The sequence below is a fragment of the Sabethes cyaneus genome, chromosome 1 (genome assembly GCF_943734655.1).
Source record: "Sabethes cyaneus chromosome 1, idSabCyanKW18_F2, whole genome shotgun sequence".
In the NCBI taxonomy this organism is placed as follows: domain Eukaryota; kingdom Metazoa; phylum Arthropoda; class Insecta; order Diptera; family Culicidae; genus Sabethes; species Sabethes cyaneus.
The window spans coordinates 159883121-159903748 of record NC_071353.1 but is presented as its reverse complement, the minus strand read 5'-3'; the positions used below and the strand labels follow the sequence as shown (position 1 = coordinate 159903748).

At 43.1% G+C, this 20628-nt stretch overlaps 1 protein-coding gene across 2 annotated transcripts in view; it reads left to right on the top strand.

Annotated features, from left to right (window-relative positions):
• Positions 1–20628, top strand: part of LOC128735910 (solute carrier family 41 member 1) — a 72575-nt gene that overhangs the window by 30028 nt on the left and 21919 nt on the right. The window contains exon 2 of one of the 2 annotated variants that reach the window (XM_053830396.1): positions 17748–18714. In XM_053830396.1, the coding sequence (XP_053686371.1) occupies positions 18438–18714 (277 nt within the window). In that variant the 5' untranslated portion in view covers positions 17748–18437. Of the gene's footprint in view, positions 1–17418; positions 18715–20628 lie in introns of those variants that run through there. The other variant, XM_053830391.1, reaches the window with a different exon arrangement.

Sequence of the window (20628 nt, the reverse complement as noted above, 5' to 3'; positions counted from 1 at the left end):
GCTAGTAAAACAATCAGAGTTTGTACCTGATACCCTTACAAAAACGAAGTGAATGTCCGTTTGTAGAATTGCGGTAACGCTGTAAGTGGTGAATTTTATAAGAAACACAAGGACAAACCGGTTGTTTTCATACAAATTTTTCATTTCAGACCATTGGTTGCTGGTTGGTGCAATAAAAATGGAGTGCGTAATTTATGATTAAATTTTTTGATTCCCATAAATCGTTTGACAGTTCTGTTACCTTGATAATGAGTAAACAAGCATTCAACAGTTAGCTAGCAGGAAGAGATTAAACATGTATGACAATCTACCGATGATAATCGAGCAAAATGATTGACTTCAGCTAGCATTTTCCTACAGACAATTTCACACTGTTTTGAAAACACACCTGAATAAAAAGTCAAGCGGGTCAATGGTGCAGCAGCAGCTGCAAACACGACCGTACCGGGTACGGTTCTGTGTTTCGTTCGATGCGAGTCGAAAGTTAAAGCTGAACTTGAAAACTGAAACTGCTCGAAGGCCACTCGGTAGGTCGGTCGGTTTGTAACAACAACGGCGCAAGCCGGCCGCCGCGTCATTTAGACCGTGCAGTGACGGTGGTTGACGTCGTCGTTGCCGGTGGCCGGTATCATTCTCATTAGGAGGCGAATTGGCTTCGGAAAGCACATCCGGGGTTGTGTCTCAACTCAACCGACTGCTCGCGCTCTCGTGACGGATGAAGTCCGCCCATTTCAAAAACGGCGTTGTAAATGACGACCGTTTTACCTGGTTGATTAAACAGAAGGAAAAACCTACTACCGGCTTTCACCAATCATTTTTAAGTGTGTAAATTATTTTTTATTGCCACACATAGCTCATATACTGTGTCAGATAAGTAGGTACCGCCGACCGGCCGCTGTGAACCACCGATCCAAGCATAAAAGCGATTTAGTTTGTTTAGGTTAAGTGATAACTGGGGTGCTTGTTTCTTATCACCAACCATTATTGGAAATGACTCAAAGTTAGACTTGACAGCCAAGGAGGCGGCAAGAAGCTTATATTCTGGTACTTTTAAACCAAAACAGCTTACCTTTACCTTATGCTGTGAAAGTAATTTCCCGTTTTGGTTTAATTTTTGACAGCAACAATGAGAGTTTTATCGTCTCTGTATTGCACATATTCCTTTGCACTGCAGGTGCAGCATTAAAAAAAAAAAAGAATCAAACTGCAAGCTGCAACTTTGTTTTCTATCGCTGAGTGAGGTTGAGGTGAGAACTGGAATTTACAGTCCATTCAAGTGGCATGATAAACTTTTTCGTACCTATATTTGAACGATAAAGATGCAGTCATGGTCCGGTCAAGGATGTGTAAATAATACTCCAGACGGACGATACACAACACAACACGGAATGTTGTCCAGTCGGTCGTGCGTTTGAAAGAAATACTCCACTTGGGAACAAGAACAAGATATGACCACTTTTGATACAGATGGGACAGTTAGCTTTCGCAAGTTGCGAATCGCAACTAACTAACTAAAGTAAAGTATAGACGTAGTTTCAATTAGCAACATAGTTTGCAATTCAATAAAGCTAGAAGAGTTACGTAATGCTAATTACGGTTAAAATTATCATTCTTTAGGTTCAAAAACATAAAATAACTTGCTGTTGTATTGGTGGTACAACCTTCAAATGAGCTGTAACTAATGTGGGCACGTACATACTTGATAACAACCAATCTGATACAGATTGCATTGCAAAGGGTAAATACCCTTATATTGAGTTTTGCTAACTAACGATTTAGTTGGTAATTTTTATAGCCAAAATATTGAGAAGCCAGTTAGAAGAAGGAAACCCCGATGGGAACCGCGTGGCCTGGCCTGGTCTGGTACCTGCCTTTGCTGCCATGCCACAATCGCAAGTTCGTTCGCCCACAGTCAGTCAGTCAGTCAGTCGTACTCCGTACTGCACACAAACATCGAAAGCAGGGAAAATAAAAATTTCGCTGTTTGCCTCTGGTTCTGTACGTACAGTTTGACCTGATGATGCGATGGCACAGTGTAGGTTTTTAAGCGAATTCGAAACGCTGCATTTTTTTTTCGGCTGAGCTGCCTCACACAGTCAGTCGTGAGGAAGCTAATTTCGCGCGAGTGAGTGCCATTCTGCCATTTGCTGAACACTGAAGTGGCTTCACCATCACTGTTGTGGGAACGAATCGGGTAGTTGACCATTCGGATTCGAGCAGTCGCAGTGTGCCTTTGTGTTGTGTTGTGTTGAGTTGAGTTGTGTTTACGGCCAATCAATCAATAGAGACAGCTGTTTGACAAGCCACCCGGCAACGACAACAAAGTGGTAACCATGGAAGTGCATCAGCGCCGAAGGAATAGAAGGAAACAACGTAAGAACTTTTGACATTTGATTAGAGCTAGCGAGCGCACTGGGTTTGTGGCTTTTGTTTCTCTATTTTTTGGTAATTCAAGAGTTTTGCTTCCAACCTAAAATACGTCATTCATACAGTACCCGATAGTACAATGAGCAGGTAGCGCATGTGCTAAAAATATCACACTGCTGTTAATATAATTAGTTTCGTTTACACTCTAAGCATTGTTGCCAGTTGCTCTAACGAGCACAGTGGCTTCGCCTACCTTTAACAAGTGGTAATAATATTAAATAAAGCAAAATAAAACCATAGCAGTTTCCCAGCTACAATAAGGAAGGATTAGAAGCATTCTTTCAAGTCGTCAAGGTCCGTGCTAAAGTATCTAAGTACTGCCGACCGCGACAACATCAATTCTTTACGGAAATCATTTCTGTAGCCCCAGGTAGAACAGAATTTCAATGCCATAACATACATGAAGTGCATAACTAAATCCGGGACAGGGTCAGGTCGTCATGCAGGAAATTATAGGAACTCTAGAAGTGCATGAATGAAAAAAAAAAACCTTATGCTACAGTCTGTAAACCCCTTTTCCTTAAAAGCTGCGAAGTGTAGGTACGTCATTAAAAAATTCACGTAACTGATAGAGAGGAGTTTTTATTGCCCGGCTGGCAAGGTAGTAAACGATAATTTTCTCATGGACGGTCTGAAATGAATCAAATACTTATAACAGCGTTATCGAGAGTGTACGTAACGGGGTTTGGGCTTTCCGCAAACATAAGGTCATTGATCAGTTGAAAAAAATCGATATCATCACATTATTGGCATATTTAGTGGGTTGGGGAATGTCCAGTTCCCTCCCCCTGGAGTGTGAACAGTGGTCCATATTAATAATCATAAATCAAGCGTTTTAAAACCAAGCTAATGGTTACAACTGACGTTGGACATGACAAATAAGTTTCATTAACAGTAATTTGTTCTACGAATCATTGCATCACCACTGATCTCAGTACCCGGTTCAAACCGACGGACCGCTCCCAATCAGTCATTCTCTTGAGATAAAATTTTTTTCCACGGTACAAACCACCGGTAATATGTCTTAATAACTAGAACGAAGCCGGTTAACTAATGCACCGAAACTAAATCTTCCTGGTAGGAACAACTTTACCCCCCGCCCTGGGAAGGAGGAACAGAAAAAAAAACAATTAGCCGCTTAATTAAGCCATTGACGCCACCAATAATGCAATGATTTCTTCAGCAGTCACGTCCGATTGGCAGCAGCTGGGGGCGTGTAAAAATGAGACATGCAATAATCAATATTGTTCTCCGCGTTTGCCGTATCTTAGTTCTGCTATTCAGCTGTCGATCAGCGATTGTTTGACAGCTAATTTTGCGCCATTCACACCGTTGTTCGTTCGATGGAACGTGCAAGGAATCATCTGCGTGTGGCAAATATTTTGCTGACGCAGAGCAAGTTTTCGAAATGATTTAGAACTGTCCAGTTCAGGGGCGGGAACTTTTATTGATTAAACCCATGCATGGCCCATGTAGAATTGGACATTTAAATGCACCCGATAAGTCCCTTTTTTCCTTCATCCGCATGCCAACATACTCCGATTGGCTCAGGAAACTATGACACAAAATAAAATATTTAAGCAGCCAACCAACTGCGACAGATTTTCGATAAATTTCTACAATTCATTTGGCAGATGTCCCATCTGTTTACGGACTTCAAGACGGCGTATCATCTAGTTAAGCGTAAAACTTGTAACAATAAAAAAGTTAAATATTTACTTTACTTTTTTTCGGCGATAATCCGCTTATCGAACCAGTACCGAATTTAGGAGTTGTCTCCACGTTGGTCGATGCTCTAGCGTCCTCGTCGGCAGCACCGTCTACCTCGAAGCCGTCGGTCTGTGTTGGGTTCTCCGCATTAATATTGTTTTTGCTGGTCTCTCGTTCGTTATTCTTGCTATAGGGCCGTCCAGTCAGTTAAGAGCTACGATGCTGGTCTAATAAGCCGGTCGTCGTATGTTCGAATCTCGACTGGGTGGTGTCCGTAGGATCGTTACAGTAGCCTCATAATTGTCCTGTGAAGTCTGTTGATAAGGAAGGATCAAGTCTTAAAGATGCTTTTCTGCTACGTGGCCAACCCACTGTCGCCAGAAATTTATCGCACGATTTTACGCTCAAACACTCCAAGAGCTCATCAGTCATTCTCTTTCAACTTCCACGCTTCGTGACCATAGTACCACCGGGAGAAATAGCATCTTATAGATCGCGGTTTTCGTGAAGAGTAGCAGACTACAGGACCTCAGCGGGCTACGTCTATCCGTAAAAGATCCTGTTAACAGCTGGGGCAGCCTTTTTACTTTACGGCTAACATTGTTGTCACATCCCAAAACACCAATGTGAATTTTATTGTACTCTTATGGCGGTTTTCATGATCAATTTTGGTTTTAAATGCCATCATAAGTGTGTAATAAAACCCAACTTGAGATGTCACGTATCAAGGGAAACAAATTCGCTGACCACTTCAAAAGTGTCTCCATCTATCTTCCCTATAGTTCCAACACCCGAAGGGCTACCATTCTCTCTAGCAGTCACCATATACTTTGTTTTGGTAGAATTTATAATAAGCCCTATCCTTGTAGCTTCCTCCTTAAGATGCGTGTACGCCTTTGCCACAGTTCTTCGCTACGGTTAACACCGTTGATATCGATGTCGTCCGCAAACTCTAGGAGCATGTGGGATTTCGTGATGGTGATACCGCTTCTCTGCACGCCTGTCCTTCCAATGCAATTTTGAATGGAAAATTCGATAGCCCGTCACGTTGCTTCAAACCATCTAACGTCACAAATGAGTTCGATGTCTCTCCCGCTATCCTGACGCTTGATTTTGAACCATCAAGAGTAGTACATATCAGCCTAGTCAGTTTTGTTTGAAACCCATGTTCAAGCATAACCCGCCTTAGCTCATTTCGTTTAACTGAATCGTACGCCGCCTTGAAGTCTATAAACAAAAGGTGAGTCTGCAAGTTGAATTTATCGAGGGTTTGTCGCAAGGTGAACATTTGCCTCTCGCTTCTCGAAGCAATTCTGCGCCTCTGCAAGAACGCGATCCCAGTGCTAGCGTGTTTCTTACCAAGGTAAAGCCTCTGTTCGGTAGCTCTACCTGCTCTGGCATGACACAGTTCACAACATGTGAGTTCTAGCTCGATTCTTCTCGTCATTTATTCGGAGATAAGAGATAGGAATTACTCGAGGTATATGATGCTGGTCTAACAAGCCAGTCGTCGTATGTTCGAACCTCTGCTAGGCGATGCTTGCTAGATGAGTCAGTAGGACCATTTCACTAGCCCCATAATTGTCCTGTACTCTAATAGCCGGCTACAAAGTTGATAAAAATTTGGAAAAAGGCTGAGGACCACTACGGGGTTTATTTTATTTTTGTGAGCTGAATAGTTCATAACTTGTTAGTTAAATCTAGAAGGCCTTGCTTGTAGCCACGAATTTAGCTAATCTGTCTTAACAAGCAAGTGGTCGAGTCTTCGAATCTTGGGGTAGTATCAGGCCATTCAATGTTATGTGACTTTAGCATGGGGTTATCCCCCTCCACATGCTTCTTTCATACTAAATTCTGCATTTACCAACAGTAAAGCCTTTTGCTAGGGCAAGTCATAAGAGTGGTACTGGCTCGAGGTGCGTAATGAAGCCTCTTGTGCGTAGGCAAATTTTAATCTGTTTCATTTCCTTGTTCTAAGAACGAGATTGATGATGCAAAGTAGTAAGGAAAAAACGCCCCCCTTCAGTGCAGAATTCTGCTTTACCGTCTATGAAGCCATGTAGCCGGGGCTAAATATCCAGCCTTCCACAAGCGGTAATGGCGGCTGGTGGGTATAAATTTCGGAAGGGTACAATTTGGTTTTGACATTCAATGCAGGAGTGGTTACTATGGAAACCCTACGATTGTTTGCTGGTTGAGTGGAAAAATGTAAACATTGACAATCGTAGTGGCTTCCATAGTAACCGCTCCTGCATTGAATGTCAAAACCGAACTGTACCCTTCAGAAAGTTGTTCCCATCAGCCACCATTACCGCTCATGGAAAGCTGGATAAAAAGATGCGTATAAAGCCTCTTGTCCAAAGCCAAATTATAACTAGTTTCTGAATTGCCTAGCTCTAGATAACGAATTTGGTTGAAAAGTAGTAGATAAACAGAAAAGGAATAAACAGGGTGACACCGACACTTACGCACGGTGCGCTCATAGCGATATTGCAAAACGAACGAAGTACGGCATGATATGGGAAGAAACATGAGAACGATATCAGAATAGATTAAAATACTGGTCACAGTAATAATGTCCATATAGAAAAAGGGGCATGGTTTGGAGGAACATACAAGAAAAGTCATCGCCTTGAGCTTGAGTTATCCAGTTGATAACTCTGCTCAACTCTGCACACAAAATTCTCTTCTGCATGCTGTTCCACTAGTGACTATCAGTATGATCTTCGAAAGGAACGCTACGCAATGGGCCACATATTACCTTGCGACTGGCGTCAGATCGTCGATAAATTTCAATATGATCCAGAGTATGATCCAGTATGAGTGTGGGGTGTGAGTTCTGCGATAACGATCGTTAGGGAGGAGTACTTTTGAAGTTGTTAACGAATATATTTTTAACAACCCCAAGCGACAACGAAGCGAGCCGTGCAACAAAAAGTCTGATGGCAACCGTGAACAAGCCTTTCAGTGGATTCCATAAACTTGGGAATGATCCCAGGTCCGGCAAGCTGCAGTGAACTGGACATGTAGCGAGAGTGCTGGATGGACTAACGATATATTTAGAGTGTAAAGAGTTTACACTCTCGAACATGGCCCTTAAATTTTATGTTCTTATTCGTATTGCAGTTAGAACAGAACGTGTGTTCACACGCGGCTTTTTGTGGACCGAACAGTTTATTAAATCTTGTTTAAAAAGTGTGTTTTCCTAGAATTGTAATAACTTCTTATGACACAGAAAAAAATGCCATGAATTGATTACTGGAAACTGATAAAAAAGACAACTAAGTGGAAGAATTAACCAACGTTTGATTATTAGCAGCCTTACTCACTCACTAAGCCAGCCGGTAATAGTACTAATTAGATGGTCACACTGATTAGCACGTGCAACAGTAATGTCCGGCGTCTGCCAGATCAGACTAATTAAATTTACCCGCACCAGGTGATCATCCTGTGATTTTCATAATTCGTCAATTAATGCTATTTTACACGTTTCGGGCTATAATTTCCCAATCAAATTTCAGTAATCTATGGAAACTAGTACAAGATTTCTATCGCGGTTCACTAAAAGGTTTCCTGGTTCTACAAGGTAATAAACTCGGACCACCATTTTTAGGTGATACACGCCATGGTCGTAAATTACGTTTATTTCAATCACCCAAACGAATGTAGGTAATTGATTCGATCAACAACTGCTCGACTCGTGCGCAATTGTCGAATTCTGTTCCGTGTGTGTGTATCTAGTTATTATGCATTCGGATCCGGTAGCATCTCACTCGGCAGATTGTTTTGATGCATTCGGTCGGACTTATGCTAATCAATTTCAATTGAAGATAACAACCGATCAGAGACAGAGACATTGTTCTCAGCAGCGATCCTGTTCCTTGCCATTTGTTATCATTCGATTCGATTGCCTATATCGTCTCCTTCTCTGCTGTTAGTGGAAATGAATGGCTGCTCGCGTGACTTTCGCTTCCGAGCACAACAATCGATTTGCGTAATTGAATTATCTACGATGCAGTCAAACTGCGGGAGCAACCATCATTCATATGTCACTGCGCAGATCATACATACGAGTGTGCACACTAGGGTGGTTGGGGTTATTATTTTTTGGTTGTTTTTGGAGAACCTTGGTCCGGGTCATTCCGCGTGGTTTCTCAGTGTGGGTGGTCTACCGTTAAATTTATGCTAATTGTCCCGGGTGATGAGGAACTGGCATGCTCAGAAATTAGCTGTCGTCAGCTTCGCCGACGGTTAGTACCTACGCACGCACACCTCATCAGTATGCCGGTGATGCACCGGTCCGTTAATATCGAGGATAGATCTTTTTATGACTGATCGACGATTCAATTACAGCCGACCGCAATGAGGTGGTGAGTTTTAGAAACATTACCTATAAATAATAGAATGTTTCATCGGTTCTTCTAGGCATGGCTGGCTGCTGATATCGTAATCTGTTCGGAAAAATCCCAGCCGAAATTAACATCCCATGTTGTATTCAATTCACGGTTCACATGCGATTCGTTCCGAAGGGAACCAGCCGGAATCGAAGAATCCCCCGCGTGTATTAGACACGTGAGCCAGTTTTATAATCGACTCCAAAACAGTAACAGCCAGCGGGGCGGTTCAGCAATCATGCAATGTGCTAACGGCAGATTCAGAAAAAGGAAAGTAATTTGCGGTAGGTGCCTGCAAATTACAGAAATATTGTGAGTTGTCACGAACGTACACTGCAATAGGTTATAATCAATTCTATGTCGAACAGTGGATTCATCTGCGTGAGAACTCAACAGACTATGATTAGGCGGTAAACAGAACAGGAACATTTTCAGCGGCTCCAGCGTTGTGTTCTCTGTAATTTTTGGGTACACATAGACATCTGACCTCCTGTCAGTACCATTTCCTATTGCTTTTCAATTACCAAAACAAATCGCTTCTTGTTGACCAAAGAAAATTGTCGTGTGCCAACTGCTGACGTCATTCTGTTGCACTGTTTAATGCATGAGGAGCACCAAGTCCGAACCAAAGAAGGCGGGATCATTAGATTCAATTGCCGTTTGATGTCAAACACAATAAAACGGTTTGTGTACGCCGCGCAACAGAGGGCTGTCATCGAATAGGGAGCGATTTGAAAAGGTAGGGGCTCCAGCAGGCCCAGGCAGGAGGGAGGAAAAGAGGAAGGTCCGCGATTGCCATTTGACGCCAAACGATTTGCTGGCTATTCAACATTAAACAGTCGTCTGTCGACGGCTATTACTAAGCTAGACGGCGGTTTGCGATGATGAAGTTACCGAATGGACGTTTATGTTTTCTGTGAATTTTGGGCTTTAGCAGCTATGACGTGCGATTTAGCGCATATGAATTCAGTTTTTAATGGAAAATTGATAAGTTTGTCGTCACTGCTTCGCTCTTTATCAGCGAAAACAATATTTTTGCTGTTAAATAATCAATCAGAATCTGTGCTATTTTGCTAGTTCCAAGAGGGCAGTTACTAACTACATTTTTTGCGACCGCATTATAAATGTGCAAATGCCACAAGCTGTCGGAATCTATGAATCAATCGTTTTACGCAAAACAACACCCTGTAAAATACGGTTCCGATTACGCTAACCGCGGATCATAATCTGCAATATTTGCACTTAGCTTTTCCCACTCTATTATTATCATATGCTAATAATATTCGTACCCACTGCACTGGTTACAGCATTACGGCACAACAGCGCGCGCCGGCCGCGCCGATCGTATCTGAGGCAGAGGCACAATTATCGAATCAATTGCGTTAGTGCGGCTGCCACGCAGCATCAGGTCAAATCACACCTTGATGATCGTGACTGATGCTGCCGCTTAATTTAATTCTAGGCCGCCACCTGTCTCTCTAGCTGTTCGGTCGAAAACAATAATGTAAACAAAAAGCTGTCACGCACTACCTACAATCGCACAGCTGAGCGCGCGGGGGAGGTCGTTATCACCAACAAAACAGAGCGCGACCCGGTGTGCGTTGAGCTCGACAGCAGCTGTTGCTGTTCTGTCCAGATTATCTCCTCGATGCAGTTTACTTGAATGGCGCTTAGAGTGTAATTTTCGAAAAAAAGAGTTTCCATACTTCCTAGTTGGAATCAATGAACTTAGATGAGGCGTTTCCTTGATTTGTTGTAGTTCGATGGGATCGCGAATATCTTGATTTTTTCTCAGTATCATTGTAGACTGCTGCTTTTTATTTTGCTGTTTAATTTTTTTTAAATATATTTAATCTTCTCAACGCACACCAAGCATCTCGAGGGTTCAATCCAGTTTTCTATTTTAATATTTTATAGAGGTGGGTATTCAAGTTTAACATTTCATGCAGGTCAAAATCTGATACCAGCATGCATTTTTACAACAACTTGTACCCTTTACTGGATCATACACTGCCTTGAAATCGGTAAACAGATGGACCGCTTCCAAAAGCTGCACTGACTCACCGACAAAGGATTTCCGTTGCGCCCACTAACTGTAAATTTTGGATGCAGGATTGAAGAAAATTATACCATCATAGTTACTACAACTCAGTTGAGACGGTAGTTTGCTTACTGATGTGTTTAGGTCTGTTGGTTCACCTGTACAAAGGAATGAAGTCGGATCTCTTCGACACCGGCCGCCAGCAGATGTTAGTAGCAACAGTCTGAATATGGTTAATCTGGATATGCCGCTATAAGTCTCTGGCAATGCCTCGTCTGCGCACTGTCCCTCCGGGTTGCTGTCAAACACCACCCTGCGGATTTCGTTTGCTTCTTTCCGATTATCTTTCATGTAAATTGGGTAAATGAGTTCCTCTAATATGCCCTTAGGATAAACCGACGGATTGTCACCGAATAGCTGTTCATTTCTGGCCCGGCATGTATGCGGTCCTTCCCAGCTGCCTGGCCATTGTTGAATTCTTTGATTGCTTTCATTACCTCATACGTGGTTGGTGAATTGCCGCCACTCTCTACCCGGTTCCATTCGATGAGTCCATTCCCTTCAGTATTCAACAGCACGAGATAGTAATCCGGGCCGACGTTCGGTCCCCATGAAATCCGCATTTTTGTAGCTTCTGGACAGTGCCGAACATCGATCTGAGCGGGGGCTCTCCAGTTGGGTGTCTCTAGGTATGCTACTAAATGTTTCGATGTACGAAGTAGGGGCTTCAGATAGCCGTGCCGCTGGATGTGAATCAATTTGTGAGCGCCTTACGCCATTCCATTGTCGTTTGTCTTAGAGGCTTCTTTTGCCAGTTACAGGTCGACAGCGATCCTCCCATCCAATCCAAAATATTCATCTATTTCCAAATTATACAAAACCTCGTCCACGCGCACTGGTTCGAGCAAAGTAGTATCATTCTAAATCCCGGGTTAATCATTTTCAGCATGATGTCTAACTAGATACTACCCGACAGTATTGCTATCGTAAATACAATTGGCGAAGCACCTCATCTGCCCATGGATGCATAGTTGACGTAAAAACCAAAATGACCAAAAGATTATATGGCTTTAAACGTTTTTCACGATAAAAATGCGTTTTCTCAACAATCATGGTGCTGGTCGTTACGTCGACTATGCATCCATGGGCAGTCATTTCGAAAGTCAGCCTTTCGCTGCGAGTCAAACGTTGTTGTACGCTGCTCCTAACAAGGGGAGACGCCATGGCGGGCGGCCGCTTTTCGCCATGTGCATACGACAGTATTTTCCAAAAGTGCTGGTATTTGATCTTCAGTTGCACTACTGACTGTTGACGGAGAGCTGCTGAAATTTGAGTTATTGCCAGCTATCGACCATTTCTGGAAATAAACCTTGCTTTCTGAGTCGTTTCCATCTATGTCAATCGTACAGTAACCGCTTGTTGTATCACACTCAATGATTCAGCAAGCTGCAACTTGCGTTTGAATCAGATTTTCATCCAACACGACCTACGATTTTTCGACTTTGAACTTGTTTGGCTGTCCAGAACGCTCGTATTTAACACTAGAATCACCTTCCTTGAAACATTCTCTAGGCAATTTATTAGAAAGAGCAGAAAATTTAAAGTTGCCGCAAATGCCGTTTAACTATTATAAAATTCTGCTTTTTCGCAGCAGTAAACAACAACGTTTTTCATGAAACAAAAGCGATATAAATTGAAGATTATCTACTGATGTCCGACATCTCTGAGACCATCAACATTAGCAGTTTTACGAAATATTAGCGAAAACCAGAACCATTTCTTAAAAAAGGACGGATTTTCTTGGCATGCGATTAAAACGTTACACTTTAACTTTGATGCTCTTATCTTTGAAGCCTTGAAAACGGCAAAGCGTTCAAATTGTCTCCAAAGCCATGCTGTTCTCCAGTACCTTCTCCTGGTCTTCGCGATGGATCAAACGAAATTCCGGCGAGCTGGGTGGGTTGACGTTGTTTGGTACAAAAACAACATTCCGATTTCTGCACCAGTCTAACGTCGGCCGCGTATAGTGACAGGATGCCAAATCTGGCCAAAACAGCTTCCGTGTGACCGCAGGCAGGAAGACCAGCAGGCGTTACTGGAGCTACTCGTCCCAGTAGATTTGCCGTTGGTGGTACCCGTCGTGATGTATGGCTGGTTCATCTTGCCGCGTACACAAATGGCCTGCCAAACCAAAAACGTTTTGACCACCCTCTTGTTTATTTCCTTTTCTGGAATAGCCAAGTACGTTGTGGTAACGTAAAACTCCTATCCTGGCAAATTTGCTGTGCCTGTCTCGATGTAGCCCATTGCAGTCATTCTTGATACAGCTTCCTGGAGCGGGCTGAACCGAAATAACAAATAAAAGATGATGACCAAAAGTGTTTTGTTTGTCATTTCGGTCCGGAGTCCTTCGAAACTTCTGGACGCTCCCAATGCTCGCCAAATCTTGTTCTGGCTGGCCTAGCCATGCCGTTCGCTGCGCTTTTCAGCTTGCTTCAACTGAATTCGACGTGAATATCATTTGCAGAATAGTCGTCCGACATGTTAGCAACACGTCTTGTCCAGCTTTAGCAACCTTCTGAAGGAATACTAGGCCCACCATAGAAACGCGCAAGTTCGTGGTGCATCCTTCGTCTCTATGTATCATGCTGTAAGTAAACTTCTAATACCCTTCGAGTGTCGACGTCTCATGTCCATAGAGGATAAACGGTCTCATTAACGTTTTGTACAAGACACATCTTGTACGGACCCCACAACCACGATTTAGTAGGCACGATTTTTCATCGCTTGCCTGCGAGTCACCGTATCTGCCGAGTACTTGAATTACTCAAAAAGCAAAACCAAGGGTATAAACGTCCTGTTGAGAATTTGACCCTTCTTTATCGACAGACCTCGCAGCCGGCTATTAGAGTACAAGACAATTACGAGGCTAGTACAACGATCCTACTGATTCTATAGCAGCATCTCCTAGCCCAGAGATTCGAACATACGACGACAGGCTTGTTAGGCCTGTAGGCCAGCATCGTACCCCGAAGCTAACTAGGCGGCAACAACTTCAGTTTTTCGTCCCCGTCAATTACTACAGAACCACCTAAGTAGACCGTGTTGCGTTCGGTCCTGCCCGCGTAGCTTCCTTTTAGACGTATTTATCTGAAATCCAATCTGCTCTACTTTGTATTTTAATCTGATATATTGATCATTTACTGCCTAAAATGTTCTGCCGGCACTCCGATCTGAATGCTGTCATCGGTAAGGCAGATAAATTGACCGGATTTGCTGAAAATCATACGATGCATGTTGATCGTTGTTCGCCTTTTAACATCATCTAGCCCTAGCGCAATGTCGAAGAACAGCGAAAAAAGATCTTTACTTTGTTGAAGTCTCCTGCGAGACTCGCACAGGACCGACAGTTCAGTTTACACAGAATCCCATCCATCGTAGCCATGATTAGTCTGATCATCTGCCACACAAAGCCGTTTTCGGGTGGATTGATGGTCGGATTTCGCGCTGGATGCCCCGCAGGGAGGACTGCGATAGAAATTATTGGATATAGGTGAAAGTCTATGTAATAATGACTCACGCTGCTCATGTGTAATCACTTGTCAACCATCGATCATTGTTTAATGCTGTACTCTTTTTTTGACAATTGCAGCTTTTGCTGAGACGCAAAAAATACAAATCGATCTGAAATCTCAACGCCTTGTAAGCCAGCCTCCCAAAAACTGTCAAAATAGTGAAATTATCTTGTCCCGTGCAATGGCCGTTGCTTTTTTTGGTTTGCATTGTTTTGTTAATGTACGAGGGTAATTGGTTTACCAAACAGCTTATTTATAAGCCATGCTCAACAATTTATCATCAAATGTTCCGATCAATCACTTGTCAGATGTCACTGCACGATGTTACTAGGATTATTTTTCGGATCGGTATCGGTTTGTGAGTCACTTCTGCGTTCCATTTCTTTCCATAACACCGATTTTAAAACATTTTTTGAAACACGTTAAGATTTATTGCAATTTTTTCACTTTCACCAATTTGTAACCTACCTTCACGAGTAAATCCCTTCACTTCACTTGAGCTCCAAGATATACATTCAAAGTTCATTGATACTCTCCTTCTTCAACGAACAAGTACAAGTAGACGAAACAAAACGTCAAACGCCAAAGGTAATAATAACGAGGGGTGTGTCATGTCGTTCAACCTTACCGAAATGTATTCCTGATGAATGGTGACCTGACCAATGAAAGGGTTTGAAAATCATATTATTCTTTATTACTAAATACAACCTGCATGATTTAGGTCGAATTTAACTGTCATCCACAGCACAGCCAACCTACTTCGTAGGTTGTTCCACTTTTTGTTCAGGGACGTTCAACAGATTTGTACCTAACAATTCTTTTACTTTTCTTCCTCCTCTGGCTCTCAAAGCCGGTCGATAGCTATGGGCATGCCCTCAGCGTAAACCATCTGTCGTCTTTAGTTGCTGTTACGGAACCAACCGCAACTCCGGACTAAGACTAAGAAATTTCGGAATTTCGAACAAACGGAAAATTACTATCTATCCGGTTGTCATTTTTCATCTTTTATCTGACTGTGTCGAACTGCTGTGACGAGTTTCGGAACATGGAACGGGAATTTGCGGTATGTGCACCGTTTTAATACCTAATTATGCAATCAAATTTTTGCGTTTGTGCTTCTGCTTCAGTTGTCACCTGTCGCGTACATTTCGAAACCACGTGGAACGTCCACGAGGTTCGTGTGGTTTCGCACGTAGCCCCAACGTCGATGAAAGCAGATATGCAAATGCGGTTTCGCATGATTTATCAGTCAGAACAGTCAATTAAAGAACATCTACTGCGGTTAGATTTCACTAAAATTTATCTACTTAAAATGCTTACCTAACATTGAAAAGGCTTGTTGTCTGTCAACAAAGTTGCACAAAAGTGTTCATCAATCTGTCACGTTACAGTGGCACTCTGGGGTGATATTAAATTCCCCAGAAATCCCCGTTTTACTGCATTTGTATCCCTTCAAAGTAATATTTCATCTTAACTCAACTCAACAACCAACGCCAACGGTGCAGTACAAGACCGTAGCTGATTGTATAATAACTCACTTTATCAATCGAAGCGAATCAAAGTAACCGCTGCTGCCTGCCGGCGGCCGGGCTGCACACGGGTGCAACTCATCTTCCCGGCAGTGACCCATCAAGTGCGCATGCATCTTGACATGCTTCGATTACTGTTTATCGAGTGCATGTGTGCACAGCCCTATCCATCACCGATGCTCAGTGCTGTTCTGTCACCGACCGCTCGAGAAGACTGGGAACGGAAGCAACCTCTTCAGACAGTCAGTGCCGAGAGCAGCGTTGCGGGAATTCAGATTTCCTATCAGCATCAGTTCCCAACAGCACGCACTGACGCTGACGCCTTTTAGATCATACCTACGTAAATAAACAAAGGGTAAACAAACGAGCAAGCCATCGATAAGCGACAACAAGCGAGCGAAGCGACGCGGTTATCATTTTATCGTAACTTGACCTCTATTGCTAAGGTAGGCGCAGGACAAGAACCGAGCGGCCGACAGATGAAGTGTTTGTTTGTTTGTTTGTATGTTTGCGAGTTGTGCAAATCAAATCAAAAGCACGTCAATGGTAATTTTCCCCTATTCGGACCAATGACACTCACTCAAGGTTGTGCCGTCGTTGGGGGTGGACATCGGATACGGATTGCATTTTTCTTCTGCATTGTGACTGCGACCGGTTTTTTTATGGGGAGAGTTGTCCAGTTCTAAATTAATTTTGAAAATTATGAAGTTTATGAAGAACCGGGTACCGGCAGCAACGATAAAGGGTAAGTTTGTATTTTCGGCAATAACTTGCTGTGTGAAAACTAAGCACAAACATTTTGCGTTTACAATACTTTACCGTGTAAAATTTGACAGCTAAACAGAGTTGCTAGGCTTTAGGAAAAAGTAACATTTATTAGTAGATTTTCAATAAAAATTAAAATCGATTGCTGGAAGTTGTTATTGCTGACATTTATAACCAACAAATCGTTGGGCTGGATTGATAAATGCAAATTTACTATGTACAAAATCGTTACACCCACGATTACGCCAAAGTACGTGACTTGAATAGAAAACCCCTCAAGAAGGGGATTTTATTCGTTTGAGGTTGACAAGGATCTTCAACCAAACATCGAGTTACGAGAGTTTGGATCATCATGAGTGACGAGCAGCGATCTTTATGCACGATCGTAACAGGTGATATTTCCACTTTTTTCTGTCACTCTCTTCCATACTAGGGGAAGCACACTGGGTTAATTGAAAACCCGCTCGCTGCGTCACCCCTTGATTTAGGATTATGTCCTGCCTTTCTGACAGGGTAATTTTTCCGCCTGTTGCGCTTTTCTCCCTCACTCACTGGACTTTTGGGTGGCCGAGCTGCTGCTGATAATAGTTCGGTGAGAATCGATGCTATGAAGAGAGCGAGAGGGAGAGACCGAAAGCGACGCTGCTCCCGGTTCGGTTCGGTCCGATAGTACTTTCTATTAGCAACTTCAGCAGCCTGGCAGGCAGGTGTAAATTAAGTCATCAAACAGGGGTGGTTTTCCGTTCGCTTTGTCAGAAGGGAGGAGAGCAGTGTCAGCTGGGTCGTCGCTGCGCGTTCGAGAGATTGACGCGTCGCTCGACGCGTTGAGCCGAGAGCATTCTGGCTGCGAGCTCTCTCTGTGACTGTGAGAGAGAGAATCAGCTGGCTCCAGTCAGTCAGCCAGTCAGTCAGTGGGACGCAGCGTGCGCGCGAAAATGAGAGGTTTAAATAATTGCCATTCCGGCGGCGAACTTTTCAGTACGCCTACCAATTCTGACGCGATCGGTCTAATTTTGCCGGACTAGAAGAATCTAGGATATTCTAGTGGTTGGTTGATTTTTTTTATAAGTGTAGTAAAAAGATATCAATAGAAAGTGAACGGTTCAAATGGGCTTAATGGACAACTGTGAGATATTTAGTATTAAGGGAACCTCCTTGCCAAGTGATAAAGTGTGATCTGTACTGATACGTATTATCAACCGTGTTAGCACTAATCGATTCGCCGAACCAGACTGTCTGGGGAAGAAGATCCCCGTCAAGAACACGGAACTTACATTAACCGATAAAATCGGCGTTTGTCCCACAGCTTATCATAAATGTGTACCAGCGGCAGCAGGGAGATATAAAACGGTCAAATAGCGCCCACAAGGCAAGCTGCCTAATCAGTTTTCAACCAAGCAGCCTACTGCGATGTAAAAAGTGATTTTTTGGTGCAGAGAAAGTGAATAGTAAATTCCAGCAGCAGCAGCAGCAAAACCCGTTTAAGTTACAGAATCGTTTGGCATCCCGAGTCGATCGGAGATCGGAGCTCCCACATTTCGGTTTTTCGCATTCGGGAATGGAAGTAGTTGCTGGCTCGAGAGTCGCATTCCCGTATCTAGTGAAGGTGAACGACGCACTACTGGGTACCTCTGAGTACGAACGGGACTTCAACTATCCGGACAAACTGGATCGGCTTCCAACGGTCAGCCCGGAAGTAGCGACCGCGTAGACATCTCCGATGAGAAACTACGTCGCCGCCATACCGTAGACGCATCCAGCCTGCCCGAACCAAAACCAAGTAGTCGCATTGAGTCAAAATCACCTACGCCAAACTCCACCGGATCTGGTCAGTAGTATCTTACAACGTTCGAGCTACGAAGCCTAGAGAGCCAAACTAGACAGACGGTCAGTCAGTCAGGACAACAGCCGAGACAGAGTGTAGACAGAACAGTTTTATCGACAGAGTAGTTCGTGTCGGTCGCATCTTCCCGTGTCGTGTGTCGAAACCGCGACGATGAATCCAAAGCTAAATCCAACCGACGATCCGGAACAGCCGCCACAGCTGCTGGCGGCTGCCGACGATACCGCGGGCATTCTCTACAGCATAGATCTCGGCGGCATGCCAATCGACAGCATGATCACCACTAGTTGTAACAATAGTAATAATAACCACTTCATCGGTGCTAATAGTTTTAAGCCTGACGACCTGAGGATCGACGTGCGAAGTGCGGCGGATTTCTATCAACCCGAGGACGATAGCTTTAGGCCGTTCACAATCTACGGCAACCACGGTAAGTACGAAATCACTATTGTTTTTTTTGAGCAAATACTTTTCTATGTTTTCTTCTTTCGCTGGTTTTAATTCCTGTCAAGTGCTGCACGTAGCAGGCTATGAGCAACCTGCATTAAGAGCTGCATTGCCACCACCATGCCATATTTCATTATCTGTCATTTTCCATAGCTTGTAGTTGCACACAGTAACACCTATAATTGACTAATTTACGTCCCAACTTCCGTAATTAGTGTCATGTAGTGAAGATAGCCAATCTGCGTACAGAAATAAATAATTTCCCTACCGCCGCTGGCTGCTCATTGGGGTAGCGAAACGGCGCGCGATAGTTCGAGCGATTAAAACGGAGCTAGAGCCGGATGAGCAGCGGGAAGATTTGCGCACACGATGACAACTCATTGCAAAACCAGACAAGATCAGCAAGTTGTTTCTATGGCAGGAACGGGATGCATTTGCCATACCATGCCATGTCAGCCAGCCAGCAATAGTGCACGGAATGGATAGGATCAGTTTTTCCTGGTCGATGCTAATTTTGAAACCGTGTGCATATGTGACATTCTGTGCAACAGTCAAGGTTGTGATCGACTCGACGAACTCGAGTGAACGGTTACGGGTTATGAGTCGTAAACTATCGACCGAAGCAAATCGATTGGCCTCAGGACTTCGGTGTTTAGGTTTGATTCCTGTTATGAGACAAGTTATGTAAAAAAGCCTGCCGGAAGGCAGACTTTAAAACTAGGAAATGCTTTATTCCATCGGCAAGTCGTAGAAAGGATTGGAAAAGCTTTTGAATCCTGTACAGAACACTCCCACAAAACTCATAATTTACATCAATTCTTCAGCAAGGATCCAAGACTGAAGACCTAATCACTCCAGCATCCGGAAATTCTATTTTAAATAGTCAGTTTTTATTTCGTTAACGTGGGACTATCAGTCACTTCACTTCCTACCAATCTGCTGGAATTGCTCATTAACAGATGTTATGTCATGGCACATCGGTACAGGTACAGATTGGACTTTTTTATTGCAATAATTATAAGCTGGCTGCATTTTCTATAAACACCGACTATTCCATCTACGCCGGTCTGATGTGTTTTCACTTAGTGTTGCCGTACGAAATCATGAAAGCCTTGAAATGAATTGTAAAATCTGTTGCTTTATCACATTTTATTGATGGAGGAATCTTGTTCGTAACATTCCAACATAGTGTTTAAGTCAACTCCACTGTAATACTCATGGTCGTCCAATAACTGGCATTGAATCAAACACCAGTTAGTAAATGTCGACTGTTTTAAACATTCGATCGGGTGAACAAGGTGCGTTCAGTGAAATCAAAGAAAAAGGGAACGCATGGTCATTTTTACACTTAAAATACCGGGCATTCAACGAGCATTTCTTCAAGAACAAGCACAAATTTCGTTTGGGAGAGACCTTGTTGATCGCTTTTGGTGTGCCCAATCTGGCCATTCTTTGTTGAGCTACTCAAGCTTAACTTGTTTCTCTATACGTTTCTGTTAAACTTTCTGTTCGTTAGTCGAACACAACATGTGTCTGTTTCCAAACACAAACCTATTAATCTGTGCAGCATAACGCAACAACTCTTGTTGCGTCAATGTGTGAGGATAATAACAGTATTGGAAGAGCGTAACAAAACTTAATGGCAGAATACGGAACACTAGACGGCTTGGTGATAAAAATGGACAAACACGCTCAACCGAAGTTTAAACTTTTCCCGAAGAAAAATGTGTGTTTCTTAAAACTTTAATTTTAAGTCGGTTCTAGTCCGGAGACCTCTCAGTTTGGCAAATCACACCTTTAATTTCATTACTTCTACCATTTCCCTCGATGATTGTAAAGACTATCGTTATAAAAGAAAATCTTTTCTCTCATTTCTTTAGTTGAAAATCAATATATG